Source organism: Eschrichtius robustus, chromosome 20 (assembly GCF_028021215.1).
Source record: "Eschrichtius robustus isolate mEscRob2 chromosome 20, mEscRob2.pri, whole genome shotgun sequence".
Taxonomy (NCBI): Eukaryota; Metazoa; Chordata; class Mammalia; order Artiodactyla; family Eschrichtiidae; genus Eschrichtius; species Eschrichtius robustus.
This window is the reverse complement of record NC_090843.1, coordinates 19,937,387-19,957,080: the sequence shown is the minus strand read 5'-3', so window position 1 is coordinate 19,957,080 and position 19,694 is coordinate 19,937,387. Positions and strand designations below refer to the sequence as shown.

The window sequence follows — 19,694 nt, the reverse complement described above, 5'->3', positions numbered from 1 at the left end:
TATGTGTGTGGGTTTATTTCTGGGCTCTCTATTCTGTTCCACCAATCTATGCATCTGTTTTTGTGCCAGTACCATACTGTTTTGATGCTGTAGCTTTTTAGTATGGTTTAAAATCAGGGAGTGTGATACTGCCTGCTTTGTTCTTTCTCAAGGTTGCTTTTGCTATTTGGAGGTCTTCTGTGGCTCCATACAAAATTTAGGATTATTTGTTCTAGTTCTGTAAAAAATTTCTTTGGTATTTCTATAGTGATTGTATTGAATCTCTAGCTTGTCTTGTGTAGTATGGTTATTTTAACAATTTTATATCTTCCAATCCATGAAAGATTGCACAGTCTTCAGTTTCTTTCATCAACGTCTTATAGTTTTCAGAGTACAGGTCTTCCACCTCCTGATTAAGTTTATTCCTAGATATTCTATTATTTTTGATGTAATTTAAATGGGATTGTTTTCTTAATTTCTCTTTCTGATAGTTTGATGTTAGTATATAGAAATGCAACAGATTTCTGTATATTAATTTTATATCCTGCAATTTTACTGAATTCATTCATTAATTCTAATAGTTTTGGGGTAGCATCTTTAGTATATTCTACATATAGTGACAAGTCATCTGCAAACATTGACAGTTTTACTTCTTCCTTTCTAATTTAGATTCCTTTTACCTCTTTTTCTTCTCTGATTGCTGTGACTAAGACTTCCAATACTATGTTGAATAAAAGTGGTAAGAGTGGGCCTCATCTTGTTCCTGATCTTAAAAGAAATGCTTTCAAATTTCATCATTGAGTAAAATGTTAGCTGTGGGTTTATCATATATGACCCATATTTTGTTGAGATATGTTCCTTCTACACCCACTTTGTTGAGAGTTTTATAATAAATGGATGTTAAATTTTGTCAAAAGTTTTTCTACATCTTTTGGGATGATCATATAGTTTTTATTCTTCTGTTTGTTAATGTGTTGTATCATGTTGATTGACTTGCAGGTACTGTACCATCATTACATCTCTGAGATAAATCCCATTTGATCACGGTATATGATCCTTTTCACGTATTGTTGAATTCAGTTTGCTAATATTTTGTTGAGAATTTTTGTATCTGTGTTCATCAGTGATATTGGCCTGTAATTTTCCTTTTTTTGTGGTGTCTTGTCTGGTTTTGGTATTGGGGTGATGTTGGCCTCATAGAATGAGTTTAGAAGCTTTCCTTTCTCTGCAACTTTTTGGAATAGTTTGAGAAGGATAAGCATTGACTCTTCTTTAAATGTTTGGTAGAATTCACCTGTGAAGCTATGTGGTCCTGGACTTTTGTTTGTTGAGAGTTTTTTGTATTATTGATTCAACTTCATTATTGGTAATCTTCTGTTCATATTTTCTATTTCCTCCTGATTCAGTCTTGGCAGATTGTACATTTCTAAGAGTATATCCATTTCTTCTAAGTTGTCCATTTTATTGGTGTATAATTGTTCATAGTAATTTCTTATGTTCCCTTGTATTTCTGTGGTATCAGTTGTAACCACTCCTCTTTCATTTCTGATTTTATTTATTTGGGGCCTCTCTCTTTTTTTTCCTGATGAATCTGAGTAAAAGTTTATTGATTTTATCTTTTCAAAGAACGAGCTCTTAGTTTCATTGATCTACTCTATTGTGGTTTTATTAGCCTTTATTTCATTTACTTCCACTCTGATCTTTATTATTTCTGTCCCTCTACAAACTTTGTGCTTTGTTCTTTTTTTCCTTGTTCCTTTAGGTGTAAGGTTAGATTGTTTATTTGAGATTTTTCTTGTTTCCTAATGTAGGCTTGTATTTCTATAAACTTCCCTCTTGGAACAGCTTCTGCTGTTTTCTATAGATTTTGGATCATTGTGTTTCCATTTTCATTTGTCTCAAGTATTTTTTGATTTCCTCTCTGATTTCTTCAGTGACCCATTGGTTGTTTAGTAACATGTTGTTTAGATTCCAGTGTTTGTTGTTTTTGCAGTTTTTTTCTTGTAGTTGTTTTTAGTCTCATACTGTTGTGGTTAGAAAAGATGCTTGATATGATTTCAATCTGCTTAAATTTATTGAGACTTGTTTTGTGGCCTAGATCCATAGATCCATGTGATCTATCCTGGAGAATGTTCCATGTACACTTGAAAAGCATGTGTATTCTGCTGTTTGGGAGTAAAATGTTCTGTATACATCAATTAATTCTATCTGATCTAACATGCTGTTTAAGGCCAGTGTTTCCTTGTTGATTTTCTGTCCAGATGATCTGTCCACTGATATAAGTGGGGTGTTAAAGTTCCCCTTTATTATTGTGTTACTGTCAATTTCTCTCCTTATGTTTGTTAATATTTACTTTATGTATTTAGGTGCCCATATGTTGGGTGCATATATATTTACAATTGTTATCCCTTCTCGTTGGATCGATCCCTTTATCATTATGTAACGTCCTTTTTTGTCTCTTGTTATAGTCTTTGTTTTAAAGTCTATTTTTTCTGATATAAGTATTGTTACCCTAGCTTTCTTTTCATTTCAATTTGCATGGAATACTTTTGTTCCATCTCCTCATTTTCAATCTGTGTGTGTCTTTAGATCTGAAGTGAATCTCTTATAGGCAGCTTTTATATGGGTCTTGATTTTTTACCCATTCAGACACTCTGTCTTTTGATTGCAGCATTTAGTCCATTTACATTTAATGTAATTTTTGGTAGGTGTGTCCTTATTGTCATTGTTTTGTAGTTCTTTTTTATTCATTTCTTCTTCTTTTGCTCTATTCTCTGGTGGATTTGAAGACTATTTTTAGTGTTACGTTTGTATTCCTTTCTCTTTTTTGTGTGTGTATCTACTGTAGGTTTTGGTTTGTGGTTACCATGAGGTCCATATCATATATATATATAACATATATAATATATATTTGATCATTATTTTAAGTTGATAATCTCTTAAATTTGAATGCATTCTAACAATCCTCCATTTTTACTCTCCCTCCCCCAACATTTAATGTTTTTGTTATAGTTCACATCTTTTTGTTTTGTGTATCCCTTAATTATTTATTGTGGATATAGATGATTTCACTAGTTTTGTCTTTTAACCTTCCTACATCTGAGCCTTCAGCAAGCTGTCACCTTTTTGTAATGGTAACATCAAAGATCACTGATCACAGATCACCATAACAAATATAACAAAAATGAAAAAGTTTGAAATATTGTAGGAATTACCAAAATGTGACAGAGACATGAAGTGACAAATGCTGTTGGGAAAATGATGCTGATAAACTTGCTTAATGCAAGTTATCACAAACTTTCAATGTGTAAAAAATGCAAAATCTGTGAAGTGCAATAAAACAAGGCATGCCTATACATGTAACCTTCACATTTAAGTGTTTAATCCATCATTAATTAATTTTTGTGTATAGTGTGAGGTAGAGCTCAAGATGTATTAGTTTTTGCTATATAATTATCTAATTAATTGAGCAACATTTATTGAAAAGGCTATCTTTTTCTCATTGACTTACTTTGGAATCTTTGTCAGAAACCAATTGACCACATATTTGAGTCTATTTCTAGACTCTATATTCTTTTTTGCTGATCTAATTGCCAACACTTATGCCAATATCAAACTGCCTTGATTATAGTAGCACTATAGTAGCTTATATGAATTTACACTCCCACCAGAAATAAATTAGAGGTTGTACACAATACAATGTGTCTGTTATCAAACTTTGACTGTTTTTTCAGTCTGTTAGGTGGAAAAATAAAATGATATCTCAGTGTAGTTTAAATTTACATTTCCTTTTTTATTAGTGACATTGAACACTTTTTCTAAGGCACTTTTAAAAGTTCCTTCCTTATTTTCCTTCTGATCACGTCTGTGGTATAATTGCAGATGTTCTTTCCCAATTTGTCATCTCTCTTCTGATTTTATAGGTTTTTTTTTTACCCATGCACAAGTTATTTGATGTTAAATTTATAAGTTTTATACGGTTTCTTAATTTTTAGTCATTATTAGAAAGGCCTTCTGACTGCAAATTTATAAAAGGATTTTCCTATGTTTTCTTTTAGTACATTTATGATATTATTTTTTCATATTTGAATTTTTGTAAATTTGTGCTACTATAAGGCATTAGGTATGATTCCAACATCTCTTGCCCTTACCCCAACCCCGAGTGATACAGAATTGAACATTCCTTCCCCTTCCCCAATCCTGAGTGATACAGAACTGTCCCCAAACTGTATATGATAGTCTGTCTTTTCCCCATTGATTTAAATGTCACATTTATCATATACTAAATCTCAATCTCTTTGGGAATCTATTTCTAGACTTCTTAGTCTATTTTATTGGTCAGTCTGAATATTCATGCATCAATACTACATTTTAATTATTGAGGTTTAAAATACATTTTATTATTAATACCTGGAAGTACTGGTCTTTCTGTAGCTTTTCTTTTCTAGAATTTTCCTGGCCATTCTAATTGGTTTTATTTTTCTCATAAAACTTCAGAATTATCTTGTCTAGTTGAAAAAGTCACTTAATGAGACAATCTCAAGTTTACTGAGATCTAAGTGAAATTAATGTAGATATAATTGATTATTTTTTAATGATGACTACAGTATTTCAGTCCAAGAACATAATGTATCTTTCCATTTATTCTAGTTTTCTGTTCTTTAGTGTATTTTAACATTTTATTCTTGTAGATCTTGAATCTTTCTAACTAAATTTATTCCTGCATATTTTATATTTGTTGGTGCTATTGTAAATTGTGTTTTTTTCCTTCCATTGTGTGTTATGCAGAATAATGGGCCCCCAAAGATGTTCATGTCCTAATCTCAGAACCTTTGAATATGTTAGTCTACATGACAAAGGAAAAGTAAGGTTACTAGTCAGCTGACCTTAAAATAGGAAGATTATCCTAGATGATATGAGTGGGAATAATATAATCACAAGGGTTCTTTCTGAAATGTGGAAGAGGGAAGCAGAAGAGTCAGTGTCAGAGTGATGTGATGTGAGGAAGACTTGACTGGCCATTGCTGGCTTTGCAGATGGAGGGGAGCCATAGACCAAGGAATGTGGGCAGCCTCTAGAAGCTGGAAAAGGCAAGGAAATGATTCTCCCCTAGGGCCTCCAAAAAGGATCAGGAACAAAGAGCTTCCTTAAGAACAATGCTAAGTATTACTAAGAAAGAACACACTTACCTTTCAGCAGATCATGTTTAAACAGCAAATGTAAACCAACACCACAACAATTTTTAGCTAATGTAGTATGACAAGCAAACACTGAGTACTAAAAATATCATAGAATGTGAGTTACAGAAAATCAAAAGGTAACCAGCCTCTTTTCCAAAGAATTTCTTGTTAGCAATCAAACCCTACCTGGAAAGCTAAAACAGAAACCCAGCAATTACCTTTAAAAAGAGTCTTGTTTAAGACCAACATTTTAATCCATACAATGTCCAAACAACGAAAATGGGAAAATCAGTTGGACAGACCGAAATAATATATTGATTTCTAAGTTCACCAATAATTATTAGATATCAATAGTTTCCCTTTTTTAGAGAAGAAAGGAAAAGAAGGATGGACTCATTCCTGGTCAAGCTCAATGCCAGAGGAAGAGGTCAACAAGGACTTAATGAACTTAATATACTCACACTTGCTTAATAATGGATGCTGTTAGAACCATGACGACAGGTCGTTTTGAAGACATAAGGTGAAGCTCTGAACCCAATGACAAGTAGCAGTTGTGATGGGTAATAACTCAGTAATAGCCTAAGTGCACATTTTTATGAGACAAGTAACTCTTCTCAGGCAAGTAAAAAACAGACTAATAAGATGTTCCTATGGGATTTTATATAAACATTAGAAAGGAAAACTTCCTGCCTGCTGTGACCGCACCTAGAGCAAAGCCTATATAAGCACTTCAAACAGGAAAATGCCAAGAGGCTTGGAATTTAGACTCAGTCATGGTTGTCTTGAGCTTTGGATACCAAAGACCTAGACTTTGAAATAAACCAAAGCTGGGCACACACTATGCATACCAAGCGCTGTAAAACAACTATGTCTTCTTCAATGCCATGCCAAAGCTGTTCTAGAATTGCAAATTTAAGAACCATCTTTTCTAACACCAGCTGCCAGCATTGTGGTCTTGAAGCCAACAGCTGTCAACCACCTGGCCATGTTCTGAGAGCTCCCCAGTCCCAGGGCTGCCAATCCACTCCTTGCTTTTGTCTCACACCCCTCTGCTTAATAAGCAATGTCAATGCTTGTTCCTCTCTGGATGATTGTGGCTGGTGTGGTGATGGCACCAACAGTAATGAGAAAGAGACCATGCAAATCTTGAGTGACCGCCTTGCTAACTACCTGGAAAAGGTACGAATGTTGGAACGAGAGAATGCCACACTGCAGTGGCAAAACGTAAAATCCAGGAAGAGTGTAACAAAGAAGCTCCAGGTCATATGTCCTGACTACCTGTCCTACTATGTTACCATTGAGGAGCTCTAGCAGAGAGTAAGATTCTCAGGAATGTGTATAATCACGTTGTGAATTGATGTCCTGCAAGCAATAGTCATTTGTTAAACTGTAATATCTTAGTTCCTTTTATGCTGAACAATATTTTGTAGAATAAGAAAATCTCTTGAATGAAATTGTCACCTTGAGGCAATATTTAGAGTTTTATAGTTTTTCATTTTCCAGAAATACACTCTGCCATTTAAACCAGATAACACAGGACCAAAATGTATTAACAACTGCTGCCATTTCTTTAACAAAAATAAGAAAACAGGGATCTAAGGAAAAGAATTTTGTTTTAATAAGTTCCTAAACAGTTTAACTTTTATCCATTTTTTTCAACCATCACCACTCTTTTCCCCTTTTATGTTCATTACGTCATCTCTAAATTGTTTAAATAGCTTCTTCCCACACCAAACCTAAGTTTCCTAATCAGAGTGATACGCTGCTGCTACACATGCTGGATTTATTCTGTTATATTTTTTCAAAAAATATTTACTGAGCACCAACAACAACGCACCAGACATTATTCTAGGTTTTGGGAACATACTGATGAACAAAAAAGTCTTACCCTCATAGCGTTTACATTCTAGTGGACCGTGGTATGTTATGCAAATTTAGGATGAACTTTATATTTTAACAGTAAAACATCTATAGAAGTTTTTATTGAAGTAATTTTTGCTGATCTTTTAGGAAAATAACAAAAAGTTCCAAAGTTTCCCAAGCATCCTAAGCATAGCTATAAAAAGCCTAACTAGCCTCTCCCTGTTAATTGAAACACACACAAGTCCCTTGGACGCTTTTAAAGAAGGAGATCTTGGTGTTTGTCTCATTTGTGTGTACAGCTTCTTAATTCTAGATCTTGTGTACCAAGGCTGAGAATTCCAGACTGGTCTCACAAATTGACAACACCAAACTGGCTGCTGATGACTTGAGAGCAAAGTAAGCCCACCCAGCTCTGTGGTTCATGATAGAATTCACCCTGCATCTGATGCTACACATACCCAGTAAGATCGTGTCTGGGTCTGCTAACCCTCCTGCCCATACTATGTCAGCACCAGCCCAGAGAAGACCTTCAAATTCGATATAAATGATTAAGATTCATAGCCACTCACATTTATACAGTATCTGTAGTTTCTAACTTATGAACCCATCTGATTACCTGCACAATAGTCAATAAAATAGGTAGAGCTAATATATTACTAGCCCATTTAAGGTGAGAAAACTGAGGTTTAACAAGATCCAGCTATTTATCCAAAGACATGCAGTTAGTACAAGACAGAGCCAAAACTTGGACACAGGCTTGCTAAATCTTAATTTCTTGCTCTTTCCACTTCCACTGCACTGCCTGTAGGGGCAGGGGAAGGAGGATAAACTCTTTCATCTCAAATAACAAGGTAGCATCACTCAAACTAATTTAGAAAGCCTAATTAAGTAGTGATGTTTTTCAAAGGGTTTCACCTCGAAACAGAAGAAAACCTACAATAGAAATATAGGAAATGAAAAGCCCAGAGGAAAATGCAGAAGAAAGTTCTGCTTGGCCGGATTTACACCACCTACATTTTAATGCTTTTCTTCTCATGTACCATTTTTACAGGTACAAAGTCAAGGTGTCCCTACACCAGCTAGTGGAGACAGATGCCAATGACCTACAGCAGATACTGAATGCACTGACCCTGGGCAAGGCTAACCTGGAGGCACAAGTCCAGTCTCTGAAGGAGGAGCCCCTTTGCCTCAGAAAGAACCAAGAAGAGGTTAGAGAAAGACCAACGGAGTCCTTACAAGCTGAGCCTCTAAAAATAGCATCAATTTCTTTGAGTTGAATTTGACAGTTTGAGTTCAACTAGACACTACTGTTATACCTGATTATACCTACTGCTACTACCATTGGTTCAATGTCTTTCAAATCCATTGCCCACAACACAGTAACTGAAGCCTCCACTGTCTTCTCCAGCTTTTCCAGGATAAGGAAGCAACCCAATTTCCTGTGAGCACATGTTTCCCATCTTTTTGTAGGCATCTCTGCACAGACTTCCGCCACTATTGGTATAAGTCGATATTGGCATAAGCACATATTAGCATCATGGAGACTATGGTCTCTCATTATAAATTCCACCCCTATGCCACTTCACCCATGACCCCTGGAAATGATCTAAATTCTTTAAAATCCTGATCTTGCTGGTCAATTCTTTTCAATGTTGAACATATCTGAACACACAGTCATATGTGAAATAGCCTTAAGTCATTTTATAGCATCTTCATAGTGCCTATAAATCACGTATTCCTTTATTGTGGGCTCAATTTCAGATGCAGTGAAGCTAAATTATCGCTGTTAGACTGAAACAAGAACACAAGGGAGTCATCTGTTCACCAAGTGACTTCACATTCTTTTTCTTTCCATAGGAAATCAATTCCTTACAGAGCCAGCTTGGGGACAGACTCAACATTGAAGTGACCGTTGCCCCTTCTGTTGACCTACACCAGCTTCTACAAGAAATGAGACGTCAATATGAGTCCATCACGGAGAAAAACCACAGAGATGTAGAACAGTGGTTCAACGCACAGGTGGGGAGGGTAGATAAGTCAAAAACAAAGAGTTGACATTGTATTTCCAGGGGCTCTTGAATCACAGTCAAGTTTTCCTTCATGATATTCATGTTCTTTGACTATGTTTCAGATGGAGGAGCTGAACCAGGAGGTGGAGACCAGCACTCAACAGCAGCCTTGCTTCCAGAAGGAGATCATTGAACTGAGATGCACCATGAACACTCTACAGATTGAACTGCAGGCCCAGCACCGAATGGTACCTGAAACACTGACCAAACCTAGCACAGCAGTGATGGCAGTAGTCCCTGACACCTGTGTGGTGTAGTGTTTCCCAGAGTGTGTCCTTCAGAACAGCAGTTCCTCTGTTTGTTAAAGGATCTGTGGCCAAAAAAAGGACTTTGAGGTCAAATAAGCCTGGGAAATGCTGGATTAAACAAAGATTAAACAAGGTACCTTCCTTCAGGCCTTTAATAAGCGGATGTTCACCATGACTCTCCAAGAAGGGGATATCTGGTATTCAGCATTTTAGAACTCATTTGACTGTGGACTCCTTTTTTTAAAGAGCATTTCATGGCAATGATAATCCATGGAGTACGCTTTGGGAAACACTAAGAGAGCATTTTATTGCATGCAAAACATTTTTACAAACTATCAAATTTATAAAATAATCTTATGAAGGAGGTGGCATAATTATTAAGCCAGTTTTACAGATGAGGCTCAGAAAGCTCATCTGGTAAAATCTTGGTGATTTTACCAAGACAAATCCAAGATAAGTTTCATTTCACTTATTTTGTAGATGAAGACACAAGCTCCTGAGGCATTAAGTAACTTGTCAAAAGTCACAAAAGAAGTAAGAGTCTGAGCCAGAATACAGGTTCCAAAGCTGGAACCACTTCTTCCTCATTCTACGCACGGCCTCTCTGAAGTAGGAAATTATTTAAATGCTCTGATATGAAGGGTATTAAGAAGACCTTGCCCCAAAGCTGGTTTTGTCACCAGCTAATCAACTCATTTAACCTCTTGAACCGCAGTTTTCTCATCTATAAAAATTGGAATAATCATGCAAGTAATAGGTTATTGAAAACTAAAATTCCATTATCCATAGGCTTACAGAATGATAGATCAGGAAAGAAATTTAATTATCAAAGTTTCAACTCTCATTTTTACATATAAAGAAATTGTTTATGGCTAAATGCTGCTCACTTCCTTTTTAGGTAGAAACCCTCGTAGAAAGAGGTGTTGTGGTAATGCGTTTTTAATGCCTGGGTGTGAAATAAGTTGGTATTTTTTTTCTGTCCTAGGTAGGAGAGTGTGGTAGGAGATTGTCTGGTGATTAAGGAGGGAGAAGATAAGTAAATATTTAAAGAGAAGTCCCAAAAAAGAAGATAAAGGAAAGCAAGCTTTAACATAGTTGATAATTTTATTTTTGGATTTATTTGGTTAGGAAGTAATAAGAAGTCAAGAAGCCTTGGAGATTCATTAGTACCTGTCATCAAGAAACCATTGTTTAAAATGATACTGATCACAAATGACTTGGGTTTAAAGGAGTCATCATTATAAATCCTCCTTTTCTCCTCCATGGTAGAGATAGTCCCAGGAATGTGCCCTGGCAGAGACAGAGGCCCGCTACACAGCCTTCCGGGCCCAGATCCAGTGTCTGATCGATAACCTAGTGGCTCAGCTGGCAGAGATCTGGGGGACTCTGGAAAGACAAAACCAAGAATATGAGATTCTGCTGGACGTCAAGTCCCGGCTAGAGCGTGAGATTACCACATACCGCAGCCTTCTGGAGAGCTCAGATGGCAAGTATGAAAATAAAACCAGTTTCTGCAAGAAAGAGGCTCAAACACACACATGTATGTACTGCCACTGGCAATGGGGGACAAGTGCCTTGGTCTTGTTGCCAGTGATGGAGAGCTTTGGCCGGGAGAGTCAATCCACTCTCTCAAGCTGTGCCATTTGGAGACCTACAATTGTAGCCTAGTCCAAATTTGAAGGGTTAGCTGAACTGAGTCGTTTTGAAAAGCCAGTGTTCCAGAGTGACGCCTTACAGGTTGGCTAACTTCTTAGAGTTTTAAAAATTACTAGGGGAAAAAAATGGTTTCCTCAAAGATGAACATTCCTGGCAATTTACAGATTTCCCCCTACTAAGATGAACGTCTGACTTTCACAAGATCAAACAGGACAACCCTGCTTCCTCCTTTGGAGGAACGTTCTGCTCAGGCTGAAACCCCCAGCCCTGTCCAGCCACTTGTCTTTGATGGCCAACAACAGCATGTACCTATGTGTGCATCAGCATTTTTTATAGAAGTTGTAAGTTTTTAAATAAGAAGCTAACCAACTCATAAGGAAATGACATGGAGCATGAGCTCTTTGAATCAACTCAATCCAAACTAACACCCCAAATGTAGACCTAGTTACAATTGCTAAGGGGACATCCATCCCAAAAACAATCAGTGAACGCCATTCACAGAAATCTTTTAACTGGCATGTCCACATTGTTCTAGCACAATGTCAACCTATGCAATCACCCTGAGGAGCTCCAATATACCAAATGTACCAAAGTGCCTTGAATCACATGATGCTTTCTAAAAAGGGTTCTTACTTCTAACTCCTCCTAATTCCAGTTCTCTAAAGATTATTCATTTATAGACACCCAGAAGGCACCTTAGAGCTTCTGGATGATGCGTTGAGGACTCTTCCATAGATGGGGACCAGGCCACCAAAAGTACTGTGACTAACTCTCTGGTTAAGAAAAATACCAGATTAACTTGCTTTCCTCAGATAGTAAGCTCTTCGACTTGTCCCTTATCACTGTTGAGTTCCCACTATATCCATTCTGCAGATGAAAAACTAAAGCTCAAGAGGGTTAGCTGACTTATCTGAGGTCACCAGCTGGCAAATGACAGAGCTGGGCTCAACACCAGTCTTGGACTATTGGAGTGTTCGTCCAATGCTCTGGCATTGGCTGTAACGGCAGCTTACATAATCTAGCACTTCTAAACCTGGGATGCTGCTTTCCCATGGGTCTGGTCTGATTCCTTTTCTTCAACTAATGACTGTACAAAATGAATAATCAAGCATTGGGAAGTACTTGTTTTGAGTGACAAATGTTGAAAACTTAACCACTGCCATTTCTCCATAGCCACCGTTGCCTTCTTTCAACCACAGGTAAAATTTTGTTTTTTCCTAGGCTTCCCTGTCACTCATGTGCCACCAAATGTGAGCCTTCCACTTGCATATCCAGTAAGGCCAGAGCCCTAGTTCACACATCATCCTCACCCCCTGTGGGATACACGAGTCCCACGGTGCCTGCAGAACCCTGCTGAGAATTCTGGTTAAAATCTGCACCATCACCGAGGAGATTAAGGATGGGAGAGTCATTTCTTCTCACGAGCACGTGCAGCCTTGCTTCATCACCAGAACTGCCAAAGTCTGACATCCCAAGGTGATAAAAATGACCCTCATTCATGAAAGAGAGGCCAATACTTGCTCCTGCCAGAGAGGTTTAAGAACTTCCCAGTTCCTTAAGGTACTTATTTTCTTGCTACTAGATTGGGTCCCCATCGCTAGATAGAATACCTTTTATTCTGCTCCTTCCCTAAGTCATTGCCACCAACATGATAATAAATGACATTTCTCTGGAAGCACATTTCCCATTTATCTGAGGGTCAGGCACTGATTTATAGGTGCAAGAGAAGGTGACCTACATTACTTGACTCCACAGGTGATGGGCAGGTTTCTCTTGTGTTCATTCAGGCCTTGTTTACTTACATTCCTCTTTAGAGCCAGTCAGACAAGTTCAAGAATTGGTTTGGGCCATGACACGTGAAGGTGAAAATCTACAACCTTCCCTTCTAAACCCCTTCTTTGGATATAGAAAGAAGCTTATATGGTAACAGCATGAACAGAGAAAAATATCTTTAATACTTAGTTTCCTTGAATAGTCATGAGTCTGAATCCTATTCACCTCTGCTGTCTCAATTACTGTTTATCCACACGTACCCACTTCACCCGCCCCAAGATATTTTTAAAGATGTCCACATTCTCCAAAATTCTGTGAACCATCAGGCTCTCCAAATATTTTCATCGAGAATCAGGAATCGTTGTGGGGAGTGAATCTAGAGCATTTTGAAGAAACAGCATGGATCCTCTCATTAAATGTTTGCTATTTCTCTTTCTATTCTTTAGGGAATGGGATTGGGTTCTGATTGTTTGACAAGGAACATGTAGCTGGAACTATCAAGACATTACCCTGCTCCTCTATGCCCCTGTGACAGGTGCCATGAAAAAATAACTTAGATGCTTACTTCAATCTATCCATCAGAGAGAAATGGACTTAATAGCAACAAACTTTGCAGAAAAGTAATCATGAATAATTGCTGCTTGCTAGCACAAGGCAGTCCCAGTTTGAGAAAGCACCATTTAGGAACCAGCCTTTATCAAAGCTTCTTACAGTAGGGTCAAGAGTGTTTAAGTCAGTCCCTACAAAAAATATTTGACATTTCCAGAGTTTTTAGTAAATAATTCCAGGTCAAACACAGAATGTGAAGTCAAAAGTCCTGAAGTTCTATACTTGCCGCTTCCTAACTGTGACACTGGACAAAACATTTAGGTTTCATCAAATTTAATTTCCTTGTTTGTTAAATGAGGATCATGCTTAATTCACAGGGTTGTTGTGAAGATCAAATGAAATTTTTATGTAATGCTGCTCTGTATGCTGAAAAGTACTATACAAATGTTATTTTTATATAAGCTCTAGACCTAATTATGTCATTATTATCTCATGTTAAAATTCTTTCTCCATGAATTTAGTTCTCCAGTCATGATTTTGGAGTTTTAACAGTGTTTGGCTTTGGGGGGTAAAAAGAATAGAACAATATTTCCTGTGATCAAGCCCTCAATTCTACTCAAGAAAGCATTTTTGAAGTCTTGGCATATGTATCAGATATCAGTTGATGACTGATGCCCACATCAAAGACAAAAGCATTGTTTAGCGCACAGTTTAGCCATCCACTTCCACCAGACAAGTAGCAACTTACACTAAGCAAATGGAATGCAGAACTGCCAGAGGGATCTCTTTTCTATCAATAATCTCTCTTTTCTCTGAATGCTCAGATTACTCCTGGTCAGCACTTACTTGCATACTGTCTCAGACTGAAGGATCGAAACGTGGAAAGAGCATACGGCTTGGACTCAGAAACGCCAGGACAGAGTCTCATCCCAGCTTGTGTGTTTCTATGCCCTTGAATAAAAGGGACATAACAACTTGGGCCCTGCCTGCTGCATGGCTGGAAGGATTAAATGGGATAATGATGGTGAAAGGGTCTTGTAAGCTGTAAAATGCCATGCAGAAGGGAGTTTTTATTCCCTATGCTGAAAACTAGGCATATGTCATTTCCTTCCATACCTTCTTCCTTTGTGTCTGGTTCAGAGATGGTCCCCAGTAGACCCCATACACGCCATCAACACTAACTGGGAAATCAACTGGGGACGGGTCAGAGCTGCTCGGTCTGCTCTGAGGTTTGATTCCAACAAGATTCAGGGTTTAGGAGCCTCGCTGGACTCAGGCAAACCTCAGGCTGATATGGCAATGCCATTGTCAACTTTTCCCAGAAATAGGACATCTTCCTCCTGCTCAGAGCAAAGTATCCTGCATGCCTTCCACAATCAAAATAAGTTATTATAAACTGCATGGTAAGAAGGGGTTTAACCACTCAAGAGCTAATAGATTTCTTAAGTGTCTTCTCTATAAAAGGGAAGATAAAACCATCTACTGGAAGTTGTACATGAGTGGTCAAACCTTTTAAAGGTAATAAGGAGTCTGGACTCCCTTTTGCAAGAGCACTGGAATCACAGCTAACTGCTAAACAATCATCAACAGGAAGACACTGGAACTCACCAAAATAGATACCCCACATCCAAAGACAAAGGAGAAGTCACAATGAGATGATAGGAGGGGCACAATCACAATAAAATCAAATCCCACAACCACTGGGTGGGTGACTCACAAAATGGAGAACAATTATACTACAGAATTCCACCCACTGGAGTGAAGGTTCTGAGCCTCACGTCAGGCTTCCCAACCTGGGGGTCCAGAAATGGGAAGAGGAATTCCCAGAAAATCAGACTTTGAAGGCTAGTGGGATTTGATTGCAGAACTTTGACAGGTCTGGGGGAAACAGAGATTCCACTCTTGGAAGGCACAAACAAAGTAGCGTGCTCATCGGGACCCAGGGGAAGGAGCAGTGACCCCATAGGAGACTGAAACAGACCTACCTGCTAGTGTTGCAGGGTCTCCTGCAGAAGCAGGGGGCAGCTGTGGTTCACTGCAGGGACAAAGACACTGGCAGCAGAAGTTCTGGGAAGTACTCCTTGGTGTGAGCCTTCCTGGAGTCCACCATTAGCCCCACCAAAGGGCTTGCGGGCTCCAGTGCTGGGTCGCCTGAGGCCAAACAACCAACAGGGAGGGAACTCAGCCCCACCCATCAGCAGACAAGAGGATTAAAGTTTTACTGAGCTCTGCCAACCAGAACAACACCCAGCTCTACCCAACACCAGTCCCTCCCATCAGGAAGCTTGTACAAGCCTCTTAGATAGCCTCATTCTATCTCTATCTTCTATCAGAGAGCAGACAGCAGAAGCAAAAAGAACTAAACTCCTGCAGCCTGTGAATGAAAACCACATTCGCAGAAAGATAGACAAAATGAAAAGGCAGGGGACTATGTACCAGATGAAGGAACGAGGTAAAACCCCAGAAAAACAACTAAATTAAGTGGAGATAGGCAACCTTCCTGAAAAAGAATTCAGAATAATGAGAGTGAAGATGATCCAGGACCTCGGAAAAAGAATGGAGGCAAAGATCAAGAAGATGCAAGAAATGTTTAACGAAGACCTAGAAGAATTAAAGAACAAATAAACAGAGATGAACAATACAATAACTGAAATGAAAACTACACTAGAAGGAATCAATAGCAGAATAACTGAGACAGAAGAACAGAGAAGTGACGTGGAAGACAGAATGGTGGAATTCACTGCTGTGGAACAGAATAAAGAAAAAAGAATGAAAAGAAATGAAGACAGCCTAAGAGACCTCTGGGACAACAATAAACGCAACAACATTTGCATTAAAGGGGTCCCAGAGGGAGAAAAGAGAGAGAACGGACCCGAGAAAATATTTGAAGAGATTATAGTAAAAAACTTCCGTAACATGGGAAAAGAAATAGCCACCCAAGTCCAGGAAGTGCAGAGAGTCCCAGGCAGGATAAACCCAAGGAGAAACATGCCGAGACACATAGTAGTCAAATTGACAAAAATTAAAGACAAAAATTATTGAAAGCAACAAGGGGAAATTGACAAATAATATACAAGGGAACTCCCATAAGGTTAACAGCTGATTTCTTAGCAGAAACTCTACGAGCCAGAAGCGGGTGGCAGAATATACTTAAAGAGATGAAAGTGAAGAACCTACAGCCAAGATTACTCTACCCGGGAAGGATCTCATTCAGATTCGACGGAGAAATCAAAAGCTTTGCAGACAAGCAAAAGCTAAGAGAATTCACCACCACCAAACCAGCTCTACAACAAATGCTAAAGGAACTTCTCTAAGTGGGAAACACAAGAGAAGAAAAGGACCTACAAAAACAAACCCAAAATAATTAAGAATATGGTAATAGGAACATACATATCGATAATTACCTTAAACGGGAATGGATTAAATGCTCCAACCAAAAGACACAGGCTTGCTGAATGGATACAAAAAGAAGACCCATATATATGCTGTCTACAAGAGACCCACTTCAGACCTAGGGACACATACAGACTGAAAGTGAGGGGATGGAAAAAGATATCTCATGCAAATGGAAATCAGAAGAAAGCAGGAGTAGCAATACTCATATCAGATAAAATAGACTTTAAAATAAAGAATGTTGCAAGAGACAAGGAAGTACACTACATAATGATCAAGGGATCAATCCAAAAAGAAGATATAACAATTATAAATATATATGCACCCAACATAGGAGCACCTCAATAAAAAAGGTAAATGTTAACAGCCATGAAAGAGGAAATTGTCAGTAACACAATAATAGTGGGGGACTTTGACACCTCACTTACACCAATGGACAGATCAACCAGACAGAAAAATAATAAGGAAACACAGCTTTAAATGACACAAGAGACCAGATAGAATTAATCGATATTTATAGGACATTCCACCTAAAAACAGCAGTTTACACTTTCTTCTCAAGTGTACAAGGAACATTCTCCAGGATAGATCACATCTTGGGACAAAAATCAAGCCTCGGTAAATTTAAGAAAATTGAAATCATATTAAGCATGTTTTCCGACCACAATGTTATAAGATTAGAAATCAATTACAGGGGGAAAAAACGTAAAAAACACAAACACATGGAGGCTAAACAATATGTTACTAAATAACCAACAGATCACTGAAGAAATCAAAGAGGAAATCAAAAAATACCTAGAGACAAATTACAATGAAAACACGATGATCCAAAACCTATGGGATGAAGCAAAAGCAGTTCTAAGAGGGAAGGTTATAGCAACACAATCCTACCTCAAGAAACAAGAAAAATCTCAAATAAACAATCTAACCTTACACCTAAAGGAACTAGAGAAAGAAGAACGAACAAAACCCAAAGTTAATAGACGGAAAAAAACCATAAAGATCAGAGTAGAAATAAATTAAATAGAAACAAAGACAACAATAGCAGAGATAAATAAAACTAAAAGCTGCTTCTTTGAGAAGATAAAACTGATACACCTTTAGCCAGAGTCATCAAGAAAAAGAGGGAGAGGACTCAAATCAATAAAATTAGAAATGAAAAAGGAGAAGTTACAGCAGACGCCGCAGAAATACAAAGCATCATAAGAGACTCCTACAAGCAACTCTATGCCAATAAAATAGACAACCTGGAAGAAACGGACAAATTCTTAGAAAGGTATAACCTTCCGAGACTGAACCAGGAAGAAATAGAAAATATGAACAGACCAATCACAAGTAATGAAATTGAAACTGTGATTAAAAATCTTCCAAGAAACAAAAGTCCAGGGCCAGATGGCTTCACAGGTGAATTCTATCACACATTTAGAGAAGAGCTAACACCCATCCTTCTCAAACTCTTCCCAAAAATTGCAGAGGACGGACCACTCCCAAAGTCATTCTATGAGGCCACGATCACCCTGATACCAAAACCAGACAAAGATACTACAAAAAAAGAAAATTACAGATCAATATCACCGATGAATATAGATGCAAAAATCCTCAACAAAATACTAGCAAACAGAATCCAACAGCACATTAAAAGGATCATACACCATGATCAAGTGGGGTTTATCCCAGGAATGCAAGGATTCTTCAATATATGCAAATCAATCAATGTGATACACCATATTCACAAACTGAAGGAGAGAAACCATATGATCATCTCAATAGATGCAGAGAAAGCTTTCGACAAAATTCAACACCCATTTATGATAAAAAACCTTCCAGAAACTTTCTTCAACATAATAAAGGCCATATATGACAAACCCACAGCCAACATCGTCCTCAATGGTGAAAAACTGAAACCATTTCCACTAAGATCAGGAACAAGACAAGGTTGCCCACTCTCACCACTATTATTCAACATAGTTTTGGAAGTTTTAGCCACAGCAATCAGAGAAGAAAAAGAAATAAAAGGAATCCAAATCAGAAAAGAAGAAGTAAAGCTGTCACTGCAGATGACATGATACTATACATAGAGAATCCTAAAGATGCTACCAGAAAACTACTAGAGCTAATCAATGAATTTGGTAAAGTAGCAGGATACAAAATTAATGCACAGAAATCTCTAGCATTCCTATACACTAATGATGAAAAATCTGAAAGTGAAACTAAGAAAACACTCCCATTTACCACTGCAACAATAAGAATAAAATATCTAGGAATAAACCTACCTAAGGAGACAAAAGACCTGTATGCAGAAAATTATAAGACACTGATGAAAGAAATTAAACATGATACAAACAGATGGAGAGATATACCATGTTCTTGGATTGGAAGAATCAACATTGTGAAAATGACTCTACTGCCCAACGCAATCTACAGATTCAATGCAATCCCTAGCAAACTACCACTGGCATTTTTCCCAGAACTAGAACAAAAAAATTCACAATTTGTATGGAAACACAAAAGATCCCGAATAGCAAAAGAAATCTTGAGAAAGAAAAACAGAGCTGGAGGAATCAGGCTCCCTGACTTCAGACTATACTACAAAGCTACAGTAATCAAGACAGTATGGTACTGGCACAAAAACAGAAATATAGATCAATGGAACAGGATAGAAAGCCCAGAGATAAACCCACGCACATATGGTCACCTTATCTTTGATAAAGGAGGAAAGACTATACAAGGGAGAAAAGACAGCCTCTTCAATAAGTGGTGCTGGGAAAACTGGACAGCTACATGTAAAAGAATGAAATTAGAACACTCCCTAACATCATACACAGAAATAAACTCAAAATGAATTAAAGACCTAAATGTAAGGCCAGACACTGTCAAACTCTTAGAGGAAAACATGGGCAGAACACTCTATGACGTAAATCACAGCAAGATCCTTTTTGACCCACCTCCTAGAGAAATGAAAATAAAAACAAAAATAAACAAAT

General features: G+C 37.8%; 1 protein-coding gene and 1 long non-coding RNA gene across 3 annotated transcripts in view; one reads left to right on the top strand and one right to left on the bottom strand.

The window, feature by feature from the left end:
* LOC137754895 (uncharacterized) overlaps nucleotides 1–19,694 on the bottom strand; it is a 238,912-nt gene that overhangs the window by 23,424 nt on the left and 195,794 nt on the right. The gene's annotated exons all lie outside the window — the stretch shown is intronic.
* KRT39 (keratin 39) lies at nucleotides 6,000–12,462 on the top strand. Its single transcript, XM_068529688.1, is given in 8 exon segments — nucleotides 6,000–6,476; nucleotides 7,336–7,418; nucleotides 8,074–8,230; nucleotides 8,880–9,041; nucleotides 9,154–9,279; nucleotides 10,609–10,829; nucleotides 12,217–12,299; nucleotides 12,302–12,462. Coding segments are annotated over 8 exon segments (1,470 nt in total).